Source organism: Gobio gobio, assembly GCF_949357685.1.
Source record: "Gobio gobio genome assembly, chromosome: 7".
NCBI classification, from domain to species: Eukaryota; Metazoa; Chordata; class Actinopteri; order Cypriniformes; family Gobionidae; genus Gobio; species Gobio gobio.
Window position 1 is genome coordinate 25,262,483 of NC_137103.1, and position 23,163 is coordinate 25,285,645.

General features: G+C 36.2%; 1 protein-coding gene across 6 annotated transcripts in view; it reads left to right on the forward strand.

The window, feature by feature from the left end:
- Positions 1-23,163, forward strand: part of pard3bb (par-3 family cell polarity regulator beta b) — a 420,195-nt gene that overhangs the window by 140,501 nt on the left and 256,531 nt on the right. For all 6 annotated transcript variants that reach the window (XM_079821284.1, XM_079821281.1, XM_079821283.1 and 3 more), the window contains exons 6-7: positions 1,477-1,553; positions 18,229-18,315. In XM_079821284.1, coding sequence (XP_079677410.1) covers positions 1,477-1,553; positions 18,229-18,315 — 164 coding nt within the window. The remainder of the gene's footprint in view (positions 1-1,476; positions 1,554-18,228; positions 18,316-23,163) is intronic.

A 23,163-nucleotide genomic window follows, 5' to 3' on the forward strand; every position in this document is an offset into this window, starting at 1 on the left:
ACACACACACTCATGCGCTAGTAAAAGCAGATACATGACTAATGATCATTCTCAAATCCTGACATGAGATAAATTTGGTGTTTTTCTTGAGAGAAATTCATCAGTTCTGGCACATCCGCTCTAATGGTCTTTTAATGCTCAAATCAGCAGCCATTTCTGTCAGACGAAATTCCTCCCTTGAGCCTTTGCAACCGGTTGGCAAGTAAAATAACGTCCTATTATGTGGCTGTTTTTCATAAGGAGACATAAAGGAGACTCGTTTAGCTTGCCATTAGCTAGCATTTGCATTTATTGCCTGTTTATTTTACCATTAAATGTATTTTCCTTCTTTATGTTCTTTGTAAGTGTTTTTTTAGGGGTGTTCACAAAGTATGTGTTCTTGCATACCATCTGCGCTTTTTAAATGTTGCTCTATGAACGTGCGTCAAAAAGACATATTTGGTTGTCTAGTCACATCTTCCACCATATGCGTTGAATTTTTAAGATGTGTAAAATTTAAATAGTAGTTTTAATCTTTTTTAACTCATAAAAATATATGCTGAAATCACACTACTGCTTTTTTGTTGTTGTTTATGCATTTACATTGGGTAACACCTTATTTTACAGTGTCCTTGTTACACGCTACATGTACTTAATATTGTAATAACAGTAAATTATGTATAATTACATGCAGCTAAACCAAGCCCTAATCCTAAACTTAATCCTATATTAAGTACATGCAGTTAATTAATTTTACTCAGTACTTAAATGTATAATTACATTCAGGGCCTAAAACTAACTTGGCCAATGGCCGGGGACAAGAACATTTGCAAATATGTTTTTGCCAGCCATGAAACAACCAGATTAATCCTTATTAAAGTTACAAAAGTTATTCAGTAAAGAGCAGTGAGTGATTTTTCTGTGTCTTTTGTTGTTTGATTACATTTTACATTCAGTTTTAGGGATAGGCTACTGTCACTTAAGACATACATGACTATGAGAATATTCCAAGACAGGCATTTTGACAATTTTGTTTGAATATATCTGTTCAAGCGCAAGAAGACATGAAAGAGAGCTCAATTCAGTATTCGCACGCTGTCTGAGACATGGATTTCTGGGCACGAGAAACTAATTGAGTTCCCTTTCATGACGATGCAGCACTGACCCATCATCTGTCCCGAGCGGCATTCGTGTTTGTTAATGTTCTCACAACATTGCATCGTTAGTATTCATAAAAATTTTACCAGCCGACTGCCGATTGACATCGTTTAATTTACTCGACAACACTGCTTTTTACTTTCATTTGGCGCTTGATGAGTGTTCATTTTAGGCCCTGATTACACTGTAATATGGACACCTTAAAATAAAGTGTAACCTTTCATTGTGAGTCATCCTATTTATGTTAATAATTTTGCATATTTGTTTGGCTTATGCAGTTTATTGTATTTTTCTTTATTTTCCTTGCAGTGTCTCATGTTTTTTTCCCTCTTTTTGTAGGGGATGCACATACAGACTGACATGGACTTTATGGCCAAGGAAACAGGCAACAACAAATCTGGTCCTTTTAGTCTCAAGTAAGAAATCTGTGTGTGTGTGTGTGTGTGTGTGTGTCTGTTTGTGTGTCACATTTACACTATCGTTCAAAAGTTTGGGGTCAGGAAGATTTTCTTTTTCTTTTTAAGATTTGATACTTATATTTTTAGGATGCATTGAATTGATTAAAAGTCAAAGTAAATACATTTCTAATGTTATAAAATTGATTTCCATTTCAATTAAATGCTTTTTTACACAATAAACATCTGTTTCCAACTGAAAATAATATGTTTATATAACATTTATATAATAATTTATAGATTTAAATAACTGTTTCTTAAGTATCAAATCAGCATATTAGATTGATTTCTGAAGGATCATGTGACATTGAAGACTGGAGTAATGATGCTGAAAATTCAGCTTCAAAATAAAAACTTTGTAACGACCCCAAATGTTTGAATGGTAGTGTGTGTACAGTCGGACCCAAAGATGTGAGACAACTAGTTAAAATGCTTATATTTATAGTGTAATAACATAATTGTTACTACAAATGTGATTATCAACAGAACGATTTAACTATAAAGTTGAATTGAAAATATTTTTGTTTTTTACAAATGTGTGTGAAAATGTACTTATTTCACTAGTGGTAAAGAAATAGTTCAGATTTGAAAATATTTCTTCTTCTTTTTACTTCATACATTTTCTTTTTTTTTTAAATCATTTTATTTATCTCCAGGTTTGAATGGAAAAATCCTAGATCCTAGGTCTTACACTTTTAGACCCCACTGTACTGTATATGTTGTTGTTTTTGTTGTTTAATCTGTTCTAGTTTTCCCTCTCTTTCTCTTCCTCATATCATATCATTAGCTAACATTCCAATTTCCCTGCTCCTCATTGAGAAGATCAAGGCTTTGTGGCACTTGCATATAAAATGATTATTCATTAAGCAGCTTCAGAAAGCAAAGGGGAAGGGCTCACACAACACAAACAAACACATGCATTAATCAAGGAGAGAGATGACTAATGAGCCAGTCTGGGATTAGAGACTCTCTTGCCAGCCTCCTCCGAATCCCAGAGCGCATCTGAAGGCACACACCCGGCCTTCAATACCTCTGATCGACACTTCTGATACACTCTCTGTTCCTGTACAACATCAACACACATTCAAACACACTCTTTAGACAGGGCCATGGTGGTGTGAATGGCATTGGATCATGCTTTCTTTAAGGCGAGCCATTGATTTCCAAAACAAAAATATTTTTACTTTACATTCATCCCCTTAGGGGTCAAATTGTCCAGGCTTCAGCAAAATACTAGGCCTGCAACAACTAACCGATAAATTAGTTTATGATCGATAATGAAAATAATTAACAACAAATTTGATAATCGATTAGTTGGATCTCGAGCTGTACATGGAAACCATCCGCCAGTCATGTCGCTTTAGAGTAGAGAATAATACATTTCTATTGACAATATGCATATAAAAAAATAGCGGAGGACACAGAGTAAGCTGCTGTGGGAAAGGTGCACAGCCTAAGTTGTTTGAAACATGAGAATGATTTATATTAAGTGCTTCAAACAAAAGCATAAGTGTTTACCGTGGCTTGCCCTGTCGTGCTGTGACAGATGTGTGTGCTGTATAATGCTCGTCCGGCAAGTATTTCCATTTTGCATAACTCAGGGTTCGGCAACCTATGGATAATCACTGACATGTGACAATAGCTTAAGAGGAATACGTATTTAATTTAAATAAAGTTCCTCAAACTTACATGTGGGTGTATTTGAGGTAATCATTCATCATAGTAACTCAGCCTGTTTTATTAAGTTAGGTGCTACACTGTAAAAAAAGAAAGGCAGCTGTGGTTGCCAGATATTTACCGTAAAAAATATGGTCACAATGTTTCAGGTTTTACAGATTTAACTTAAATTTACAGTACAAAACAATTAAAAAGTAATGCAATAAACATGAATTAAACAACATTGGATGTAACATAAAACACTAATGTACATACAGTAACTAAAAAAAGAAGAAGAAACAGTTATTTCAATGAAAATACATCAACTGTGAAGTGTCACGCAGGGAATTCTGGGTTAATTTTTTTTTTTTTCCACTGTAAATTGTTCTTTTGCACGTCCAAAAACTGTAAATGTAACCGTATTTTACTAAGCTTGCATTTTAATTAATCTACTACAGTTATTCACTGTAAATAGTAAATAAACGTACTGCTAACCAATTAACTGTTTTTACCGTAGCGTCTTCTCCGTGAAACTTCGATGAACGAACGATGGTGTGCATGTGTGTCGAAAAAACGGAGCGTAGTAGAAATAGAGCACAATAATTCTGACTAAAATATACATTTTGCTAGAATATTTCTTGTTAGAAATTCAAGGTAGGTTTACAATTCTACATGTAACATAAGTAATCATATTTTTATTAGAACAGTAAAGACACTTTATTTGAAGTAGCCTATGAATGGAATATCATTGCTATATGTTGAGATGAGTGAATGCATGTGTTCCTCATTGTCATGAATCCACTGGAGGCAAGTTGAAGGACCCATGTGCAGTTCTTTATTTACAAGATCCAAACATAAAACAAAGACGTTGCAAACTGACTTGACTTGGAAACACTCAACAGCGGGTAACAACATCAATAACAGACAAGGACACACGGCAAACATGAGGGCTCACATACACTGAGACTAATGACAAGACAAGTGACACCTGTGAACCGTGATTAAACAATGAACCAATGACAGGACAAGACACAAGATCACATCATGAGGGCATGGGAATCACATGACAATGAAACATGACAAAACCAGGAAGTGAATGACAAGACTAACTTAGAAACATGACACTCAAACATAACATGATAAACTAAAAACATAACCAAGAACAATGAACATGAACCAACACCAAAACACCCTGTGACACTCATACACGTTGTCAAACATTTTGTTCTTTTGTTTATTTACTCTTCTGCTTTAAAATGGTAAGCAATCAGTTGTTTTTGGTGTATAATGTAATGTTAACCTTTTTTGCACATAATGTATAGCGTAGCCTACATAGATGCATTCTGATCTCATTTTTATAGTTTATATTGCCCATTGTTTGAAGGATGTCATGATGAAATTATAAATTGGGTTATAATTTTGCCAATATGAAATTCTCAATTTGTGCAAGGAATAATTGATGATGGGCCATTGAATTATTAGAATATAATCTACCCCCAGATGGGAATGGCCATTACATTCACACGAGTATGCATTATTTTCTAATAATTCAATGGACCGGTGTAAATTATTCCGCTTATGGTTACCACACCTGAAGAAATTGTTTGGATGTTGTATGTCAAGACATTGGTCATGTTTTTGTTGTGTCACTCTAAATCCAAGCCTCCGCTGCAAATTTGAAAAAAAAAACATTTTAGAGCTAGTAACGGAGGCTTGGGCCATTGATAGCAGACTAATGCAGTTCTTAAAGAGAGATAGAGAGATAGTGTGTGTGAATTACCTGAGTTTGTGTCTCTCTCAACAGTGTTCGACAGCGAATAGCTTTTTTAATAGCGAAACTGTAAGTTTATCTGCTTCAAGAGCAGCACCATTATTACCTTGCTAGTGAGAAATGTCAAAAAGTTATATTTTGACTATCATTAACGATTTTACTGATAAAATCATCAGAGCAGCCCTGACAACACGTTTCTGTTTGAGTGGGATGGAGAGCGGGAGAGAGTATGAGCTTTCTATATAAAATAATTTTGTGGTAAAAAACATGGAAATTGTATTTGTGTTTATTCCTGTTCTTTATTATATGTATTTGCTTAGTGTTGTTCTTTTTTGGGGGGGCTGTAAGGACCTTTGAAATAACTGAAACCATTTGGCGAAGTGATATGGACATGTAATGTGAGAGCATTGACCAAGAGAGCATTGATCAAGACATGCCTGGAGCACTTTAGCTGTGCTTTTCCCTTAAAATAATTGGTTGTTTCCACCGAGCGGTACGGTTCAGTTCAGTATGGTACGCAATTTTTGCCGTTTCCATTGTCAGAAGTTGTGAATGGTACCATAATTCCGAACTTTTTTGGCACCCTACCATTGGGGTACCTAGCACAGGACATTGTCACTTGCGCATGGGTTTTTGGCTGGGTTTTTCCTTGCAGCCTTGGCTCAAAGCGGGTCGTCTTCTTGTGACAACAGCCACATGCCGAAAAGCAAGAACAAGATCTGCTGTATGTTCTCCATTGTTGTTAACTTTGTTGCTTTCTTCTTCGCACGAGAATGACGTTGATCGCTACACCACGCCTATCATAAGGGTGCTGTTGGCGGTGGAAACGCAAGCCGGATCAGGGTTGTACCGCACCGCTCGGTGGAAACGAGTCATAAAGTTCTTCAACCAATGAAATTCAAGCATTCAACAGCCCCGTAGTATAAAGATCTTTAAGGTTTTATCTTTGTTTACAATCTTTTTAAACAGAAAGGATTTAGTAAGAGAGTCAAAAATTCCCCAAAGCACATTCAGAGCACAGACGGGCAGTAAGGAGGGTTGATAGGGTCACATCCTCGCAGCATGACTCCTCTACCACGTCTTACACCAGCCTCTCACCATAGCAACCGGCTGTGCCATCACTGTGAGGAATGCTGGATGCTCTCTGCTCTCGGCAAATGATCCTTGAAATTGAGAGGGAAAAAATGAATTATCACTTGCACTTTGAATATAGAAATTGAAAGCCATAAGTACGGCCAGCACTTTGCTAATAACATTTAGAGGTTGTAGGAATGTGCAATTCCAAGAAAGTGTTCAGTGGCTTTATGGTTGGTCACCTTAAAGGAATGGTTCACTCACCCTCAAGTCGTTTCAAAGCTATATGACTTTTTCTTCCGTGAGACGCAAAATGAGAATTTTTTGAAAAATTGCAACACGTATGGAAAAGTTTGTAATGACCATGTCTGTCAAGATCCAGAATGAACAACAACAGAACAATAAACATTAACAGTACCAATATAAAAATAGTCCTATAATATAATATAATATAAATTCATTTCTGAAATAATGACCTAAAAGCTTATATCTTATGGGTGAATTTTCACTATGTGAAGAAAGTCTACAGGAATGCTTTTTTTTTTTTCTCCAGCGATGCATTTTCATTTTTCAGTTTGTTTTGAGGGAAAAAAAGCTCAGTGGACCTCATTCATGAAACACAAGCATAAAGCATTTCTATGTAAATCATTGGTAAAACTGTTCTCACGTAAATTGTTGCTTTGAATTCAGTGTGGCAATTTATGTGAGAAATGTTTTACGAATGATTTACCATGAAATGTACTGCTTGTGTTTCATGATTGAGGCTTGGTGTGAATAGACCTTTACTGAAAACAGGAAGGGGGGAAATGAAGTGTAATTTCTGAGCATGGATGGTAGAGTCCTGATAAACCATATGTGTTATGATAAGGTCACTGATATACACTTGGGCTACAGGTGGAGATGAAGCTAATTAGTAAAGTTATACTTAGCATATTGCTAGCTGTGTGCATGTGAGATAGATATAGACCCTGTGTGTACTGTGGGGCTGAGGGATATATAGAATCCATCACTGTTTTCAGCTAGATTGTTACTGTTTGAATGCACTTTTTGAAATGATGGTTTGTCTGACTGGAAGAACACACAAACACAAAAAAATGCCTTTCTCTGTATTATCAGATCAACCATAATTTCAACAAGTACTCAAATGTTATTTGTAAGTGCTTAAATGTTTTAAAAAATGTTAAATTATAAATTACATCTTTCACACGCTGTTCACCAATTGAACACAAGATTGGCTGACATTTATTAATTTTGATTTATATGGGCCTAACACTACATGATAAAGCACATTTACTTCAGCTAAAGTTTAAAAGAAGTCAGTTATGTCACCAAGGCTGCAATTATTTGATAAAATAATACAGTAAAAATATGAATATTGTGAAATATTACAATGTTAAATAACATTGTTTTAATACAATTTTAAAATGTAATTTATTCCTGTGATGGCAAAGCTGAATTTTCAGCACCATTACTCCAGTCTTCCACTCCCTTTATATTTTTTAATGATTCAAATAATTAATGGAATCAGAGTTTTGAAATGATGCATTGAAACAGTAGGAAACTTAATGCACACAAAATGTTCTGCACTCAAAAATATATTGTCAGTATTCCAAAAAGAATGCCTAGCGCCAGTGTTCTGAAACACACTCCGCCTCTTTATTATCAGTCTGTCTGAACCTACCATCACAGTCTATCTTTTTTCCCCTCTTCACTTTCTTCATTTCTCTCAGACTGTTTTATATTTCCTTTGTATGTGTCTCTCATTTGGCCTTTTTGCACCTCTGTCTGTTGTGTTTCCATGTGTGTCTCACTTGGCCTTTTTGCACCTCTGTCTGTTGTGTTTCCATCTCCCATCACTTCATCATTTTATTGTGTCATTGGCATCTGCCACTGCGGCCCTTTCTCCATAAGTACTTCACTTCTCCACCTTTGTTCCTTTTCTCCCTCTTTCAGTCGGTTTCCCCTTCTCTTCTCTCATCTATCTGTCTTTCTCTGTGTAGTCTTTCTGAGGGGCCACAGACTCATCTGTGCACTCTTATCTGCTTTGCCATTGTGCCGTTGACTCCCTGCTGTCAACCCCTCGGGCCTCTTTCACACTGACACCCGTTTATCATCATCCTCTCATCACCCTCTCTGCCAATCACACACACACCCACTGATAACCATCCGCTTTATCAGAGAGACAGTGAGAAAATCTTAAACTCTAACCCCATCAGCGTTGAGCCTGACTTCTGTGTCTAACTCCGCGTTTCCTTAACTGATCTCGATTCCGTCTGCGGGATAACATTTCAGACACGCCGCCTCTGGGACTTTAATTTCAGCAAAGATAAACAGCAGTATCAAAGATTTGCCTTGTATTAGTTTCTGCCACAAGATTATACCTGGGTGCTTAAGATTTTCTAATAGAAAGCATGCAATCTCTCTTGAATCAATTAACCGAGAGCTGTTCTCAAGTGAAAGGTAATTGAAGTAATGAAAAGAAGTGGCGTTGGTAATCTGGGGCTCAGCGGTCAGTATCCTAGTGGATTAGAGCCACATTGTGACGGTGTCAGCGGTGCGTCAGATCGATACGGTGGCATGATGATGGCGGTGATGGGTGTTGCGCTGAGAGCCCCATTTTTCGCTTGAGCGTCTGACTGACAGCATAGCAGTGAGCGCCTTATATTCATCCTGAGGCTCAAATGGGAAACTCAAACTTCAGATTGTGATCTCAGATTGGGGCATTTTAAAATGTGTTGGCCTGCAGGTTTGCGGAGACTTTGTGGAGGTTTCGTGAAAGTCATATTGGAGGTTTTTCAACTATGATCGAATGAGAAAATGTAGCAAGGTGTTGATTTTGAATGCATTTGTACAGTGTGATTCATATGGAAACACAATTTTTAGGAAAAAAGTAAGCATGAAGGTCCACCCCACCCCTAAACAACCACATATGAGGCGTAGCAAATCGTACAGAAAACGACGGATGAAATTGTATAAATTCATATGAATTAGCAACCAATTCGCCAAAGCGTAAAATTGTTATGAATTACCATTTGTTGGGTTTATGACATTCAGAATGAAGTACGGAATTAGAATAACATTGCATTATGGGTTTATAATGTAATTTCTACTAAATTCAGTTACTATTAACCTGCCCTCATGTGGTTTTAGTCAAAAGGTGAAATTGTTATGCTGTTCTTTTCAATTCAGTGGAACTGGGGCTTTCAAGAGGATAAAAAGCACCATCAAATTGTATAAATGTGGTCAACAAAATTTGTGCTCCATATTCTAAGTCTTCTGGAGTCATGAGATGGTATTGATAATCTTCCGCTCTGCTGTAGCTCTCAAATCTCATTCATGTATATACATATAGGGTGCAAATCTTATACATGGTACAATTTTTTGCTGTCGTACGAGCTCGCAGGCGATGCTTTTCTCTCAGAAGAAATCGTGTGGAAATCATTGATGCTCGAATGGTTGCGGCACGCATTGTATAAGAGGAATTATGAGCCGAGCCGAGTAGGTTACAAGCACCTCCCGACCTCCTGATAGTTTGTTTAAACGATTCGGGGACTCTGCCTGTTTGTATAGGCTGTCCCCTATTGCCAAATCATACACAACCATGTCACATAGGCTATGGATCTATGAAAATTATTATAGCCCAGTGGCTGCAACCCAACAGCGTGTTCACACACACACACACACACAAACACACACTGGTTTCCATGTTTTATGGGGACTTCCCATGGATGTAATGATTTTTATACTGTACAAACTGTATATTCTATCCCGCTACACTAACCCTACCCCTAAACCTACTCATCACACAAAACTTTCTGCATTTTAAGATTTTCAAAACACATAATTTAGTATGATTTATAAGCTGTTTTTGACCAAAAATGTCCCCACAAGGTCAAAATTTACTGGTATTACTACCTTGTGAGGACATTTGGTCCCCATAACGTAGGGAATATTTTGAGTATTTCTGTCTAAGTAGTGATTCAAATGAAATGTTGCTCTAAAGTAGGGGTGCACCGATCCGACTTTTTCAGTACCGATACCGATACCGATGCCTGGGCTTTGTGTATCTGTCGATACCCGATACCGATCCGATATATTGTTGAATTAATAATAAACTGTATATCTTCCACCTTATACCTTCCTTGAAGAGACTAAAGGCACCAGACTTTACTAACTAAACATAACTAAGACAAAATAACAGATGTATGTAAGGTGTTGAATTCTTATTTATTTAAAAAACAATTGTGCATTCAAATCTAAAATAGAATGTAATCTAACTTCTTTAAATAAATAAAATGTAGCAGTGGAAACAAAAAACAGTGTATTGGTCAAACATACAATAGTAATCTGACAGTTACCAAACATTTTTTACACTACAGATAATTGTTTTGGTATATAATCATATCAATATTAAAAAGTAGCATTACAAATTAACAAATAGTCTAATTTTCTACCATATGCAATTTAATAAAAATTTTCAGCTAGCTAATAACAACTTTGTTCTGGTTTCACCTCACTCCAGATTAAATGATTGTAGGCTAGGCCTATTTATTTTACTACACATTGTCAACAGAAATAAGATGAAATACTGTTGATAATTAAAAATAATTCTTACTACCCACTCTTGCTAAAATGGGTAAGCACACTTGTGTTCTCATTTCAGTTGCGTTCTGAGTAAATTAATAAACTGAGTTCATGAGTTCAGTGTTGGACAGATCAGTTGTTCTGGCCAGTCGTTAAAATGATTCGGTTCAAAGGAGTCATTAGGTCACGAATCGGACATTAGCAGACGCGTTGTGTGCGAATCCCGTCTGTTAGAACATCGCGAAAGATGTCAACACACAGAAAACACTTCATAACTGGATATAATTTGTCTCCCGCTTATTGAAAGTATGCTTTATGTCAGCTGGTCAGAGAAGAGTCAATGTTTTTTGAGCGCAATTCACACCCAGTGATAATTCAAGGACAAAATTGTCCGAATGTGTCACGTGCAACATGGTTTCGGTCTTCCGAGCTTTTGATTTGGATTAATATGTGAAATATGAGAGCGAACACTGATTATTTTGAAGACCCAGAGAGCGCGCGCGGGGGAGGAGCTCTCAGATCGGTCTCTCTGTCACTCAGTCACAAGCGCAGCATCTGTTCTACATCACTCGTAAATCACAATAACTCATCAAATTAGGCTTTGGCCGTCAAAAAAATGTCAATGCAGGAAAGACCCTGACTTTGCAGTAATACCCTCGAAACGGCGACGAACTAGTTGGCGTGGCAAGCGTGAAATATCTCCTCCACACAGCCGACTCTCTGGCTCGCTCCCTTCTAGCATGCGACACACGTGAAGCTGACAAATGACGTAGGTTCTGCTGCGACGGAAAAAAACACCTGGATCGGCTTGTGGATCTGTTAATTTTTCCGATCCCCGATCCAGCTATTTTGTCAGTATCGCGGCCGATATCCGATCCTAATATCGGATCGGTGCACCCCTACTCTAAAGTGACATGTCAATTACCTTGTGTTTGCAAAGTGCTGTTTAAGTTTTGTCTGCCCCTCTATACATTCTGACGGTAAACAGGTTTAACATTAGTCATCCTTTTAATGCTGTGAGTCTGGTATATTAGCCGCTGGAGACTGAGAGCGTGTTTGTACATGCAGTGCTTTCCGCATCCCTGTTGAGTGACTGAACCCTGATTGTGAGGCCGAATTAAAGTCCTTCTGAATAGGAGGATTATTTCAACCCTGTAGGGGAGCTTTACTCTGTGTTAAACACTCGCAGGTAAACACAGCCTGGCTCACACCTCTTCACATACATTTTCCATTACTCAATCCTCTCCAGCCTAAATCAGACATCTCTGAATCCGCAGCACAATAGCCAGCGCATAAAGAAACGGCAACTGTATTCAAATAGTCCTTCATTCAGAGGAGAAGTATAGCATGTTTCTCCAGGAACGCTGGTAAAGCGGACCCACACTCGGCCCGAACACAATCACAAGAGAGACTGTTAATCTGAACCACAGCTCTTATTTGTGCAAAGCTGCTGAAGCTCAGCACTTTGAAGATGGAGAGTTGAAAAGACGAGAGAGCTTTGGTAATTTGCTCTCTTTTATTCCTATCTGCCTTTTATTTCCCTTTTTTTTTACCTTCTGTCTGTATGGAAGAGAGAGCAGGTAAATAAAGAGGACACCTGCTCATGTGCCCCTTTCCTGTTTCACAGTCATCCTTTCATCCGCTGTCCGCATCTTTAGACGACGTGGCAGGCTTTCTTCCACCGTTCATTTGTTTGCCTATTGAAGCTGGATGTTTAACTAAAGAGGAAAAGTAGGAGTGAGGTAATGAAGGAAATAAATGAGGGTTTTGAGCTCGGTTCCAAATTCTAGGATCATTGTAAGGCTGATCCAAAAGGTAGGCAACTTCATTATGCTCGCCCTCATTCAGGCCGTATTGCGTCAAACTGTAGCCTTTGCAGAGAAGATAATCCCAAGATGCACTGTACTAAGCTCGGTGAGAAAAATAAATCGAAGATGGTGGACAATTGAATTTTTTTTATTTATTAAATACAATATATAATTGTAACAGGTGTTACTCCAGTCTTCAGTGTCATGATCCTTCAGAAATCATTCTGATATGCTGATTTGATTATCATGCTGTTCCTCTTGCCTGCATTGAATTCAAGTGTGAGTCGAGTAATATATAATAATAATAATAATAATTAAAGTGCCCATATTTTGCTATTCTAATTTAGTTTTGGAGGTCTCCAACAGCAGGTTTACATGCATCAAATGTAAAAAAAAAAATTCATAATATACATTGCACATCACCGCAAGGTTCAATGATTCTCAGAGACTCGATGGATGAATCAGTCTCTAAATCCCACCTTTCCGCGAGCTACTCTGCTCTGATTGGTCAGATGGCCCAGTCTGTTGTGATTGATCTACAGCTTACATCGTGTATTTCGGAAACAAACGCCCATTACCATAACTGAAATCCAGTTCCTTCCGGAGGCTTCCTAAAGCTCAGCGATTGTACACACTGTAAAGGAAGTAATAATGACGTTGATTTTCCACCAATCCCAGCGCGAGTCTGAATCGATGAAACATTGGAAGAACTAGTTATTCAACCTGAACCTTGAGCTGGACATTTCTCAGTGATGCTACTCAGTTTGTACATAATTTCAACTGTAATTCCTCACCATCAGCATTAACAAGTGTGCGTCCATCAACAAACCAGTGTGTGTGTGTGTGTGTGTGTGTGTTTCTAATTTATTGCGGTGCACATGCAGGAACTGTATCAATAACAGCGCATACGTTAGCCCAGCACTAACACGAATGACTGATGGAACATTAAAGTTTGGAAAACAAATCTAGCTCCATCCTTTATCTTTACTCAAAGAAAGAATGACAGACAATCTGCATTAATAGTTTTAGGTAATACTGCAGCCCACAGCTGATTTGCAGTAGGATTTCAGTAAGACGATCCGGTTAGCCAGATACTTACACAATATGAAACATAATAAACACATTGTAGAGCACAGCGTCTTCTCGACATGATGCTATCCGGTATCCGCTGCAGTGTTTGATGTGGTTCAGATTTCCTTGCTGTCTGTGCGCGCAATAAGTGGATGGGCAATATGCTAATGTTTCGTCTTGACGTCACAATGAAACGGCTTGCGATTCGTTTGAAAAATGATTTGTTTAATTGACTCAGAGTCGACTCTTACTTTTGAGAGACGATAACTTTATTTACGGTGCACTTTCAGATTTAAAACTTTGCAGGATGTTTTCATTCACGGGGAAGTCGTGTCCTAATGGTTAGAGAAGTTAGACTTGTAACCGGTAACCTTTGAGTCTCAGGTCCGGCAGGAATTGTCGGTGGTGGGAGTGAATAACCGCTCTCTTCTATCCTCAATACCACGACTGAGGTGAGACCCTTGAGCAAGGCACCGAACCCCCCCACCTGCTCCCGGGTCCACTGATCTGAGTGTGTGTTCACTACTGTGTGTGTGCACTTGGATGGGTTAAATGCAGAGAGCATACTTGGCCACACGTCACTTCACTTCTCTTCACTTTTTTAGAACTATGTTATACACTACATAACGTGGGTAGTAACTACTAATTTTCAAAAATTCATAATAGGGCACTTTAATCAATTGTAATCTGATTGTAATAGTAGCTCAGTCAGAATAAAAAAGTAAGGCTACATGTAACCACGTCAATCAGAAGGATTTACCAAATCTGATTAAAATCTAATTTGGATTAGAAAGAGTGGTTTAAACCATTTCTAAGCCGATCGAGATGACATGTAAACACTTGATCGGTTTGAAAAACAAAATTGGAAAGCAGTGTTAATTTTGACAGCAGATTTTGATTTAGTTTTAGTCATTTGACTAATATGCCATTATGTTTTAGTCATATTTTAGTCATCTGAATTGTTTCAGTCTGGTTTTAGTCGACTAAATATAATACGTTTGTCGACTAAATCTACAGTAAATTTAGTTGACTAAAATCAAATTTAGTTAAATTGCAATGCATTAAGAATTTCTGTAAAATTTCCAAAGCCATTATACATATATACATATGTATGATAAATACAAGGAGTACAGCACAAAGCTTCATGTGCTCATCGTCTCCTAATCTGGACCTGAAATAGATAAATATTAAGACTGCTCTTTTAAACAAAGAAAAGAAGCAATGTAGGAGAATGGTTAGTATGCATAAACAGTAGAAAAATCTGTATATTCGTGCAGTGAGCGCATGTCAAAAAATATATTCTGATTTGAAATTTGTGACATATAAATGCACATATCAACCCGATCACTTTATTTAGCTGTCATGAAAACACTAAGTTCGGATTCATCAATCGGAATTCATTCAGCGTAGCTACTTTTTCAGTTAGAATGTTACCTAAAATGGCAGTGGGTGGTTAGGCATGTCACAATAATGTGTATTTTTGCACTATTCTATGCCCTTTTGTAGTATAAATAGTGTGAGTAAAATTCCAACTAATGCACTTCAAATACCCAAATGATGCAGTAACCGAAAAGCCAAAGTGTGGAATGTTGGACACTTTATACACTTGCAACTTTCCTTATGTAGTGGAAAGAAAGGGACTATCAGGCCCTGAAGCTGGATGACAAAATCACCATATGAAATTCATACTGAAAAAAAAAAAAATTGGCTCATAGTACAAATAATAAGTGCATAGTGTATCGTACATAATCAAGGATACAACATTTTAGAATGATTTGGAAATGGAGATTAAAAGAGGCAATGCAAAATAGAAGAGTGCTGACCCCCCTTCATTTTATCCCTCCTAATTATTTCGGGGCCTCCTCAAGGAGTTGAGTCTCTTTGAAATTTCTTATTTGAGCCGGCCTTGATTAACGGAACTTCTGGTGAGTTGATGAAACTGCACTTCACAGGATTTACTCATGCTTACCACAATTTTCCCCCCGTCTTTGTTGTTGTTGTTTGCAGTTTCCATCTCATGGTGATTGTGTTTAAACCTCCTCTCTCTCTCTCTCTCTCTCTCTCTCTCTCTCTCTCTCTCTCTCTCTCTCTCTCTCTCTCTCTCTCTCTCTCTCTCTCTCTCTCTCTCTCTCTCTCTCTCTCTCTCTCTCTCTCTCTCTCCCCCTCTCTCTCTTTCTCAGAAAGAGTTATCTGTGCTGTGTTAGCTTATCAGTGTTGAGTCCTCTGAGCTCTGGGCAGACAGCTCTCCCGCATTAGCATCTCAACAGTCTCAGCTCTTTCTCCAAAAAGACTCTCACACACAGTCAGACATAATCTGCACTACATACCTCAGGAAAAATGAAAGAATTAAAGTCAAACAGGAGCCTGGGGAAGGGTATATTTATGTTTGTTTGTGTGTGTGGTCAGCCTGCTGAAGTCATTAAGACCTCACACACACGAGTAAATTATTGGTCTAGATGCCTGTTTGGGAGTGTTGGAGGTAAAGTCCTCGGGAAAAGAGAGACTCTCCACACATTCTTTAAATTGCAGTGTTTTATTCACTCACTCACACCTGACAGACCAAAGAGTCAGCGCATCCCTTAAAGATGTCGCATATTTATCAATCTTCATTTCTCAAGTCGGTATAAACGGCGGCGCTAATAGAATCACAAATGCGTTGTTTGTGCAGTTTTTACCAAAATCGTTTACCTCCAGATAGGCATGTGACGGTATCAAATTTTCATATTGCAGTAATTGCGGAAGCTTTTATCGCGGTAAACAGTTGCAAAATTGCAAAAAAAAAGTTTTCATATAACAGTATAACAATATAACTTTTTTCTTAAAACAAAAATAACTGAGAATAAAAATAAAATAAAGCAATGCACAAAAATTTTATTAAGTAAACAAATGTTTCAAACTAATTAAAGTACAAAATAATTATAAAGAACAATAGGTAACACTTTACAATAAGGTCTCGTTAGTTTTGGGTAAAGTGTTCTTAAGATGCATTCTAAAAATCGTAATGCATAATTGACCGTTCGCAAAGACCCGCCCCCTTGAGTTACTGTTGCTATGTCCGGCGACAAGCCATGGCGCTCTCACACCAATCACACGTAGAGAAAATACACATAAGAGGACACTGACAACCCGCCGACAGACAGGACAGAGCAAGTTACTTTTGATACGAAACAGTCTCAACTTTGAAATTGTCATTATTTAAAGAAATGTAATCAATAAATAGCATTTTGTGGCTCTTTAATGTGTCGTGATCGCTGAAGCACCTCAGTTAAAGCTGTTCGTGAACCGATCATCTCTTCCTTCTAGTTCATTGATACACATCAAATAAACATGAACACTAAAAGAAATGTTGTTTTAACCGCGGAAAGACGTCAGTACACACCGTTCTTCCAAGTTCAAGTCCACCGACGTTAATCTAACTCTCCTGACTGCTTTGTCGGACAAAACGGCAGATTCTGCGATGTGATTGGTCAGATCGCCTGTCAATCAATCTTGCAGCGAAGGGTGAATTATTCACTGTATTTTGAAGTGTCCGCAATAACAATATCATGCATGTTCATTATCGTGATGTATTGTATTACCTTATACCGGCACATGTCTACCCCCATAACACTTGGAATATATGGCACGTCACATGGGATCATTCTTTTGCGTCTTTAAAAAAAAAAGAAGCTTGCTATGCTATTCGGTATTCACTGCCATTTATATGGACAAGCATGAGCGGGACATTTTTTTAAAATTCCCCTTTTGTTGTCCGAAAAAGAAAGAACAACACCAGGGTGAGTAAATGATGACTTGGGGGCATACATTTCATTTTAGGGTGAACTAACTCTTTAATAAATTACAAATAACTTTCTCACTCCCATTCATTTTTCCATACAATGGCAGTTCATAGTGAAAAAGCAACAAATACGTATTTTTGTTTTATTTGTTGCTTGCAAAGACAAACGGAGAAAGACGTTTTTTTGGGGGGATCCGATGGTGTAGTTACAGCATTTACCAGCAGGGCTGTGCACATGAAACATGAAATATTGCATCAACCAATCAGCTTCCAGGATTATCTGTTTTATAAAATGCTATATAAAAGTTTGATGTGCTATGTTTACACATCCATGGTCAGTCTGTCTCTGCCTCTCTCTCTCTCTCTCTCTCTCTCTCTCTCTCTCTCTCTCTCTCTCTCGCTTTCCTCCAGCTCCTGCAGTGGCTAACTGTACTCACTCATGTATGACTCTGCAAATATTCCTCCATGAAAAGCTATTAGTTGTGGATTAAAGGCGGATGATCGCCGCAGCAGTGAAACGGACCGTTCTGTCCACAGCTATCCACTTACACTCCCGCTATATCATCACACAACATGCCAAGAACATTAACTGCTGAAAAGGGGAAAACAGAAAAAAAAGGAACATTTGAAAATTAGTCAGAAAGGCAGACATCATGGAAACTATTTCAGCAGGGAATGTAGGAAAACAGGATCATGTGGTAGAGAGCTGACTAACACACAGACATGTACTGCGGCTCGGCACCCGCGCGTGTAGGAGATCTGAGGGCCAGGAGACAGTGAGTTTACACGGGTTTATGTTGTGCCATCTGACTTCTTAATAAAGTGACTGATGGGTTTTGTTCTTGTGTGTGTGTGTGTGTGTGTGTGTGTGTGTGTGTGTGTGTGTGTGTGCAGCAGCCTCACAAAGACGGTGGAGATTTCAGGAGAACAAGGGCCTCTAGGAATACACGTGGTGCCGTACTGTTCCTCTCTCAGTGGAAGGTTAGTTCAGCACGGCACATTTCTCACTCTCTCTCCTCCTCACGCACACACACACACACACACACACACACACACGCACACACTCTCTGTCTCCATGATGCATGTTTTACCTAAAGCGCGGTTATGTGCGCTAGAGAAATCTAAAGCTCCACCGAACACATTCAGAGCTTTGTTTGTGTCTACATGTTTTTTTGTTGTGGGGGATTATGGGAATATTTTGAGCTGCTCTCTTGCTTTTGAAGTCATGAATCAGAAGTGGGATGTTGTAGTCTTTTTAGCTTTTAGGCTGTCTATATGCTAGTGCGCTGCTTATGGTTGTCAAAATAATGTTGAGGAGATTCAGAATTAGTCTTTTATGGGAAAACTGACCAAAAATATTGATGACTCATCCTATTTGTTACATTTTACTTTTAAAATATTATTTTAATTTCACAGCCCAGAACAGAAGATTCTGTGGGGATAAAAAAACAAAACAACCCCCCCTGAAAAAATCCATATATATATACACACTACCGGTCAAAAGTTTTTGGATCAAGAAACATTTATTACTATCATCAATGTTGAAAACAGTTGTGTACAAATTTTTTTTTCAGGATTATTTTATAAGTTCAAAAGAACAGCATTTATCTGAAATATAAAGCTTTTGCAACATCATTAATGTCTATATTGTCACTTTTGATCATTTGAATGCATCCTTGCTGAATAAATGTATTAATTTCTTTAAGTTCTTTCCCCCCCCAAAAAAAAAAAATTCTTACCAATTCAAAACTTTTGAACTGGTACAATGTTGCAAAAGCTTCCTGTTTTCAGATAAATACTGTTCTTTTGAACCTTCTGTTTATCAAAGAATCCTAAAAAAAAATGTTTTACACAACTGCTTTCAACATTGATAATAATCATAAATGTTTATTGAGCAGCAAATCAGCATATTAGAATGATTTCTGAAGGATCATGTGACACTGAAGACTGGAGTAATGATGCTGACAACTCAGCTTTGCATCACATAAATAAATTACATTTAAAAATATATACAAAATGGTTATTTTACATTTGAATAATATTTCACTATATTACTGTTTTTCTTGTATTTTTAATCAAATAAATGCAGCCTTGGTGAGCAGAAGAGACTTCTTTTAAAAACATTAAATAAATCTTACCGCCCAAAAACTTTTGACCGGTAGTGTATATATAATGTGTGTGTGGGGGTGTGTTTACTTTTTGTATTTTTTTGTTATTTATTTTTTTATTATTATTTTGGTTTATTTTTTCAAATTTTAATTTTAAATTATTATTTTAATTTTCAAGACCAGATCAGAAGATTGAGTAAAATACAGAAGACAATTTAAGAGTTAGTATTATTTTATTTTGTTTGTAGTTTGCTTCCCCCCAGTTTTATGTATTTTTTATTTTTACTTGTAACATTGAATTACATTTCTATTAAATTATGTTTGTTTATTGGTTTGGAACAATATGCATTGATTTTTTTACTTTTTACATTTTTAAAACATTTTTAATTATTATTTTAATTTCACAGCACAGAACAGAAGTTTCTGTGGGGAAAAAACAACAACTATATATATATATATATATATATATATATATATATATATATATATATATATATATATATATATATATATATATATATATTCTGCCGCTCAAAGAAATTTCAGTGAAATGATATTGTTTAAAACTCTGGATTATGTTTTTTTCACATTTGAATTTAAATTATTATTTAAATTTTCAAGACCAGATCAATATATTTAGTCAAATACAGGAGAAAATAAGTAATTATTAAAAAGTTAATGACTAAACGTTAATGAAAAAAGTTTATAATAATAAAGTTATTATTATTATTGTTATATTTTATTTTGTTTCTAGTTTTTTATTTTTAATTGTATCATTGAATGAAAGTTCAATTAATTATGTTTTATTGATTTTTTTTTTTTTCTTCTCACATTTTAACTTTAATTGGTTATTTTATTTCCCAGCCCAGAAAAGAATATTCAGTGAAGGAAGAAAAATAGAGAATAGTAAAAGTAAAAAGTCAAACACTTGCTTTTGAAGAACGAACAAACAGAAATGTGCATTGAGAAGTTAAATGTGGTCTATTTTGAATTCAAGATTACTCTAAGACTGTTTGTAAATGATCTGCGTTATCTCTGTGCACCTGTATAGTTCACTGCTCACTGTTCATCCAGGCAGAGTTATAAAAAATATGGGTAGTCACAGTTTATGTGAGTTCATGTGCACTGCTCATAGTTGTGGACTGTTTTTTTGTGTTCTTCTTTAAATGCTTCAGTGGTGGAAACCGGTAGAGAGAGTAAGTGAAGAAAGTGTGTTCCTGTGGGAGAGAGCTGGGCATCCTGTGGTCATCAGACTGCTGCAGCTGGTATTTCAAGTGGGTCAGCAGTATATAAACCCACAGCTCTCTTTGAAGGCAGGAGCAGGGCTGTGGGGTCAGCATTGACTGCTGCTGGCTCAGGGAAACTCATCAACACGTTTTGTAGGGGTAAATGAGAGGGGTTAAAAGTTAAGTACTTCAGCAGTAAGGGTGGATGGATGGGGGGGGAGACCATTTGTGAAACAGAAGTTAGATTTTGATTTAAATGTTACATGTAAACTTTTCTCCATTGTTTATCGCCAACTATAGTTTTTGATGTACAATAGATTAGTGACCACATCAGTATTAGTCAAAATTAGATGTATTTGTAGTTGTTTGCTTTAGTACACTACCGTTCAAAAGTTTGGGGTCAGTAATATTTTTTCTTAATGTTTCCGAAAGAAGTCTCTTATGCTCAAGGCTGCATTTATATGATCAATAACACAGTGCAAATAATACAATTGTGAAATATTTTATATATTGAATATATTTTAAAATGTAATTTATTCCTGTGATTTTCAGCGTCTTTACTCAAGTCTTCAGTGTCACATGATCCTTCAGAAATCATTCTAATGTGATGAAATGTGATGCTGCTCAAGAAATATTTCTTATTATTATCAATATTGAAAACAGTTGTGCTGCTTCATATTTTTTCTAAAAATGCTTTTCTGGATTCTTTGATGAATAGAAAGTTCAAAAGAACAGCATAAAATATATATTATATATTATAATAAATATATATATATATAATATATATATATATATATATATATATATATATATATATATATATATATATATTTATTATATATATATATATATATTTATTATATATATATATATATATTTATTATATATATATTTATTATATATATATATATATATATATATATATATATATATATATATAATAATTATATATATATATATATATATATTTATTATTTATATATATATATATATATATATATATATATATATATATATATATATATATATATATATATATATATATATATATATATTTTAAATGTCTTTACTGTCCCTTTTGATCAATTTAATCTTGATCAATTTAAAAAGTCTTGCAGAATGAAAGTATTAATTAAAAAAAAAAAAATAGAAAACATTTTACTTGACTAACATTTGAATGGTAATTTATGTTTATTTTTTTCCAAGTCTGTGTATTTTTGTAAATTCTGGGTTCAAAGACATTTAAATGAGATTGTATTGTTTATAAAAAAAATTGAAAGACAAAACAGTATAGATTTATAATATTGGTTATTATATTCCTATAGGCCCACATTAGTGGTTAACCGATATGTATTTTTCAATGACTGATGGAGAAAAAAATAAGTTGAGAGCAAATTGGCTGAATTCATGCATATTTTTTACAATACCAGTCAAAAGTTTGGAAACTATACTATTTTGATTGTTTTTTAAAGAAGTCTCTTCTGCTCACCAAGGCTGCATTTATTTGATCCAAAATACATTTTTAAATATATTCAAATACAGAACAGTTATTGTACATTTTAATAATATTGCACAATATTACAGCTTTTGTGTGTATTTTTAAAGGGGTGATGAATTGAGAAATCAACTTTCCCTTGAGCATTTGATATATAAAAGGTCATGGTAATATAAGAATATCCTGTAAGTTTCAGAGCTGAAAACTTCCTTTTTAGTCAAAGAAAAGCTTTTATAGACACCAGGCCCAGCAAACGACAGGTTTTTCAAAGTGAGGATCTATGACGTTAAAGGGAGGCAAGCACCGCCTCTGCAGAAGAATATCAACGCCTACTTCATCACTGCCTATTTAGCCCCGCCCACCGATTTGCGCATGTAACATAAGCCTAGTGTTAAACCTTCGAGCTACAAAGCAATAAACATGCCGTTGAGGATTACAAAATATTGTGTGATTGGGTTCAACAGTAATGCAACATGTAAGTAACTGTGTTCATTCTAATGCCTGGTCTGAAATGTGATTCATATAGTCAGATGTTCTTTGTCTGTGTGTCAGTAAATCAGACCAGTGACTAAACGTCAACTCGCATTGTTTCTCTTAGTAGGATGAAAATAATCTGTTATTTAACAGTGATTCAATTCTATAAAGAAAGCGATCAAAGAAAGCTCCCTTTGCAATCGTTTGAGCATCGCACGCTGAACCTGTCAATCAAACAGGAGAGTTTTATCAGTGACTCCCGTTTTATTCAATGAATCTCTTAACTATATCACGTTTGCACTGTTAGTGAAGATGAAAGCATTCGTTAGTGTACAGAAACTGAGTTGCAATGACAACATCAACTTGTGTGTGATCGGCTACAATGATCATCACTGCAACCTTTCATGCCACGATCTTAATATAATGCCATAGATATAAATCTAATCTAATGCAACACTATGAGAGCAGTAATAGTGAAAACGAGCTAAAAGAGAGAGTAATACTATTTCAAATGGAAAGACGTTAG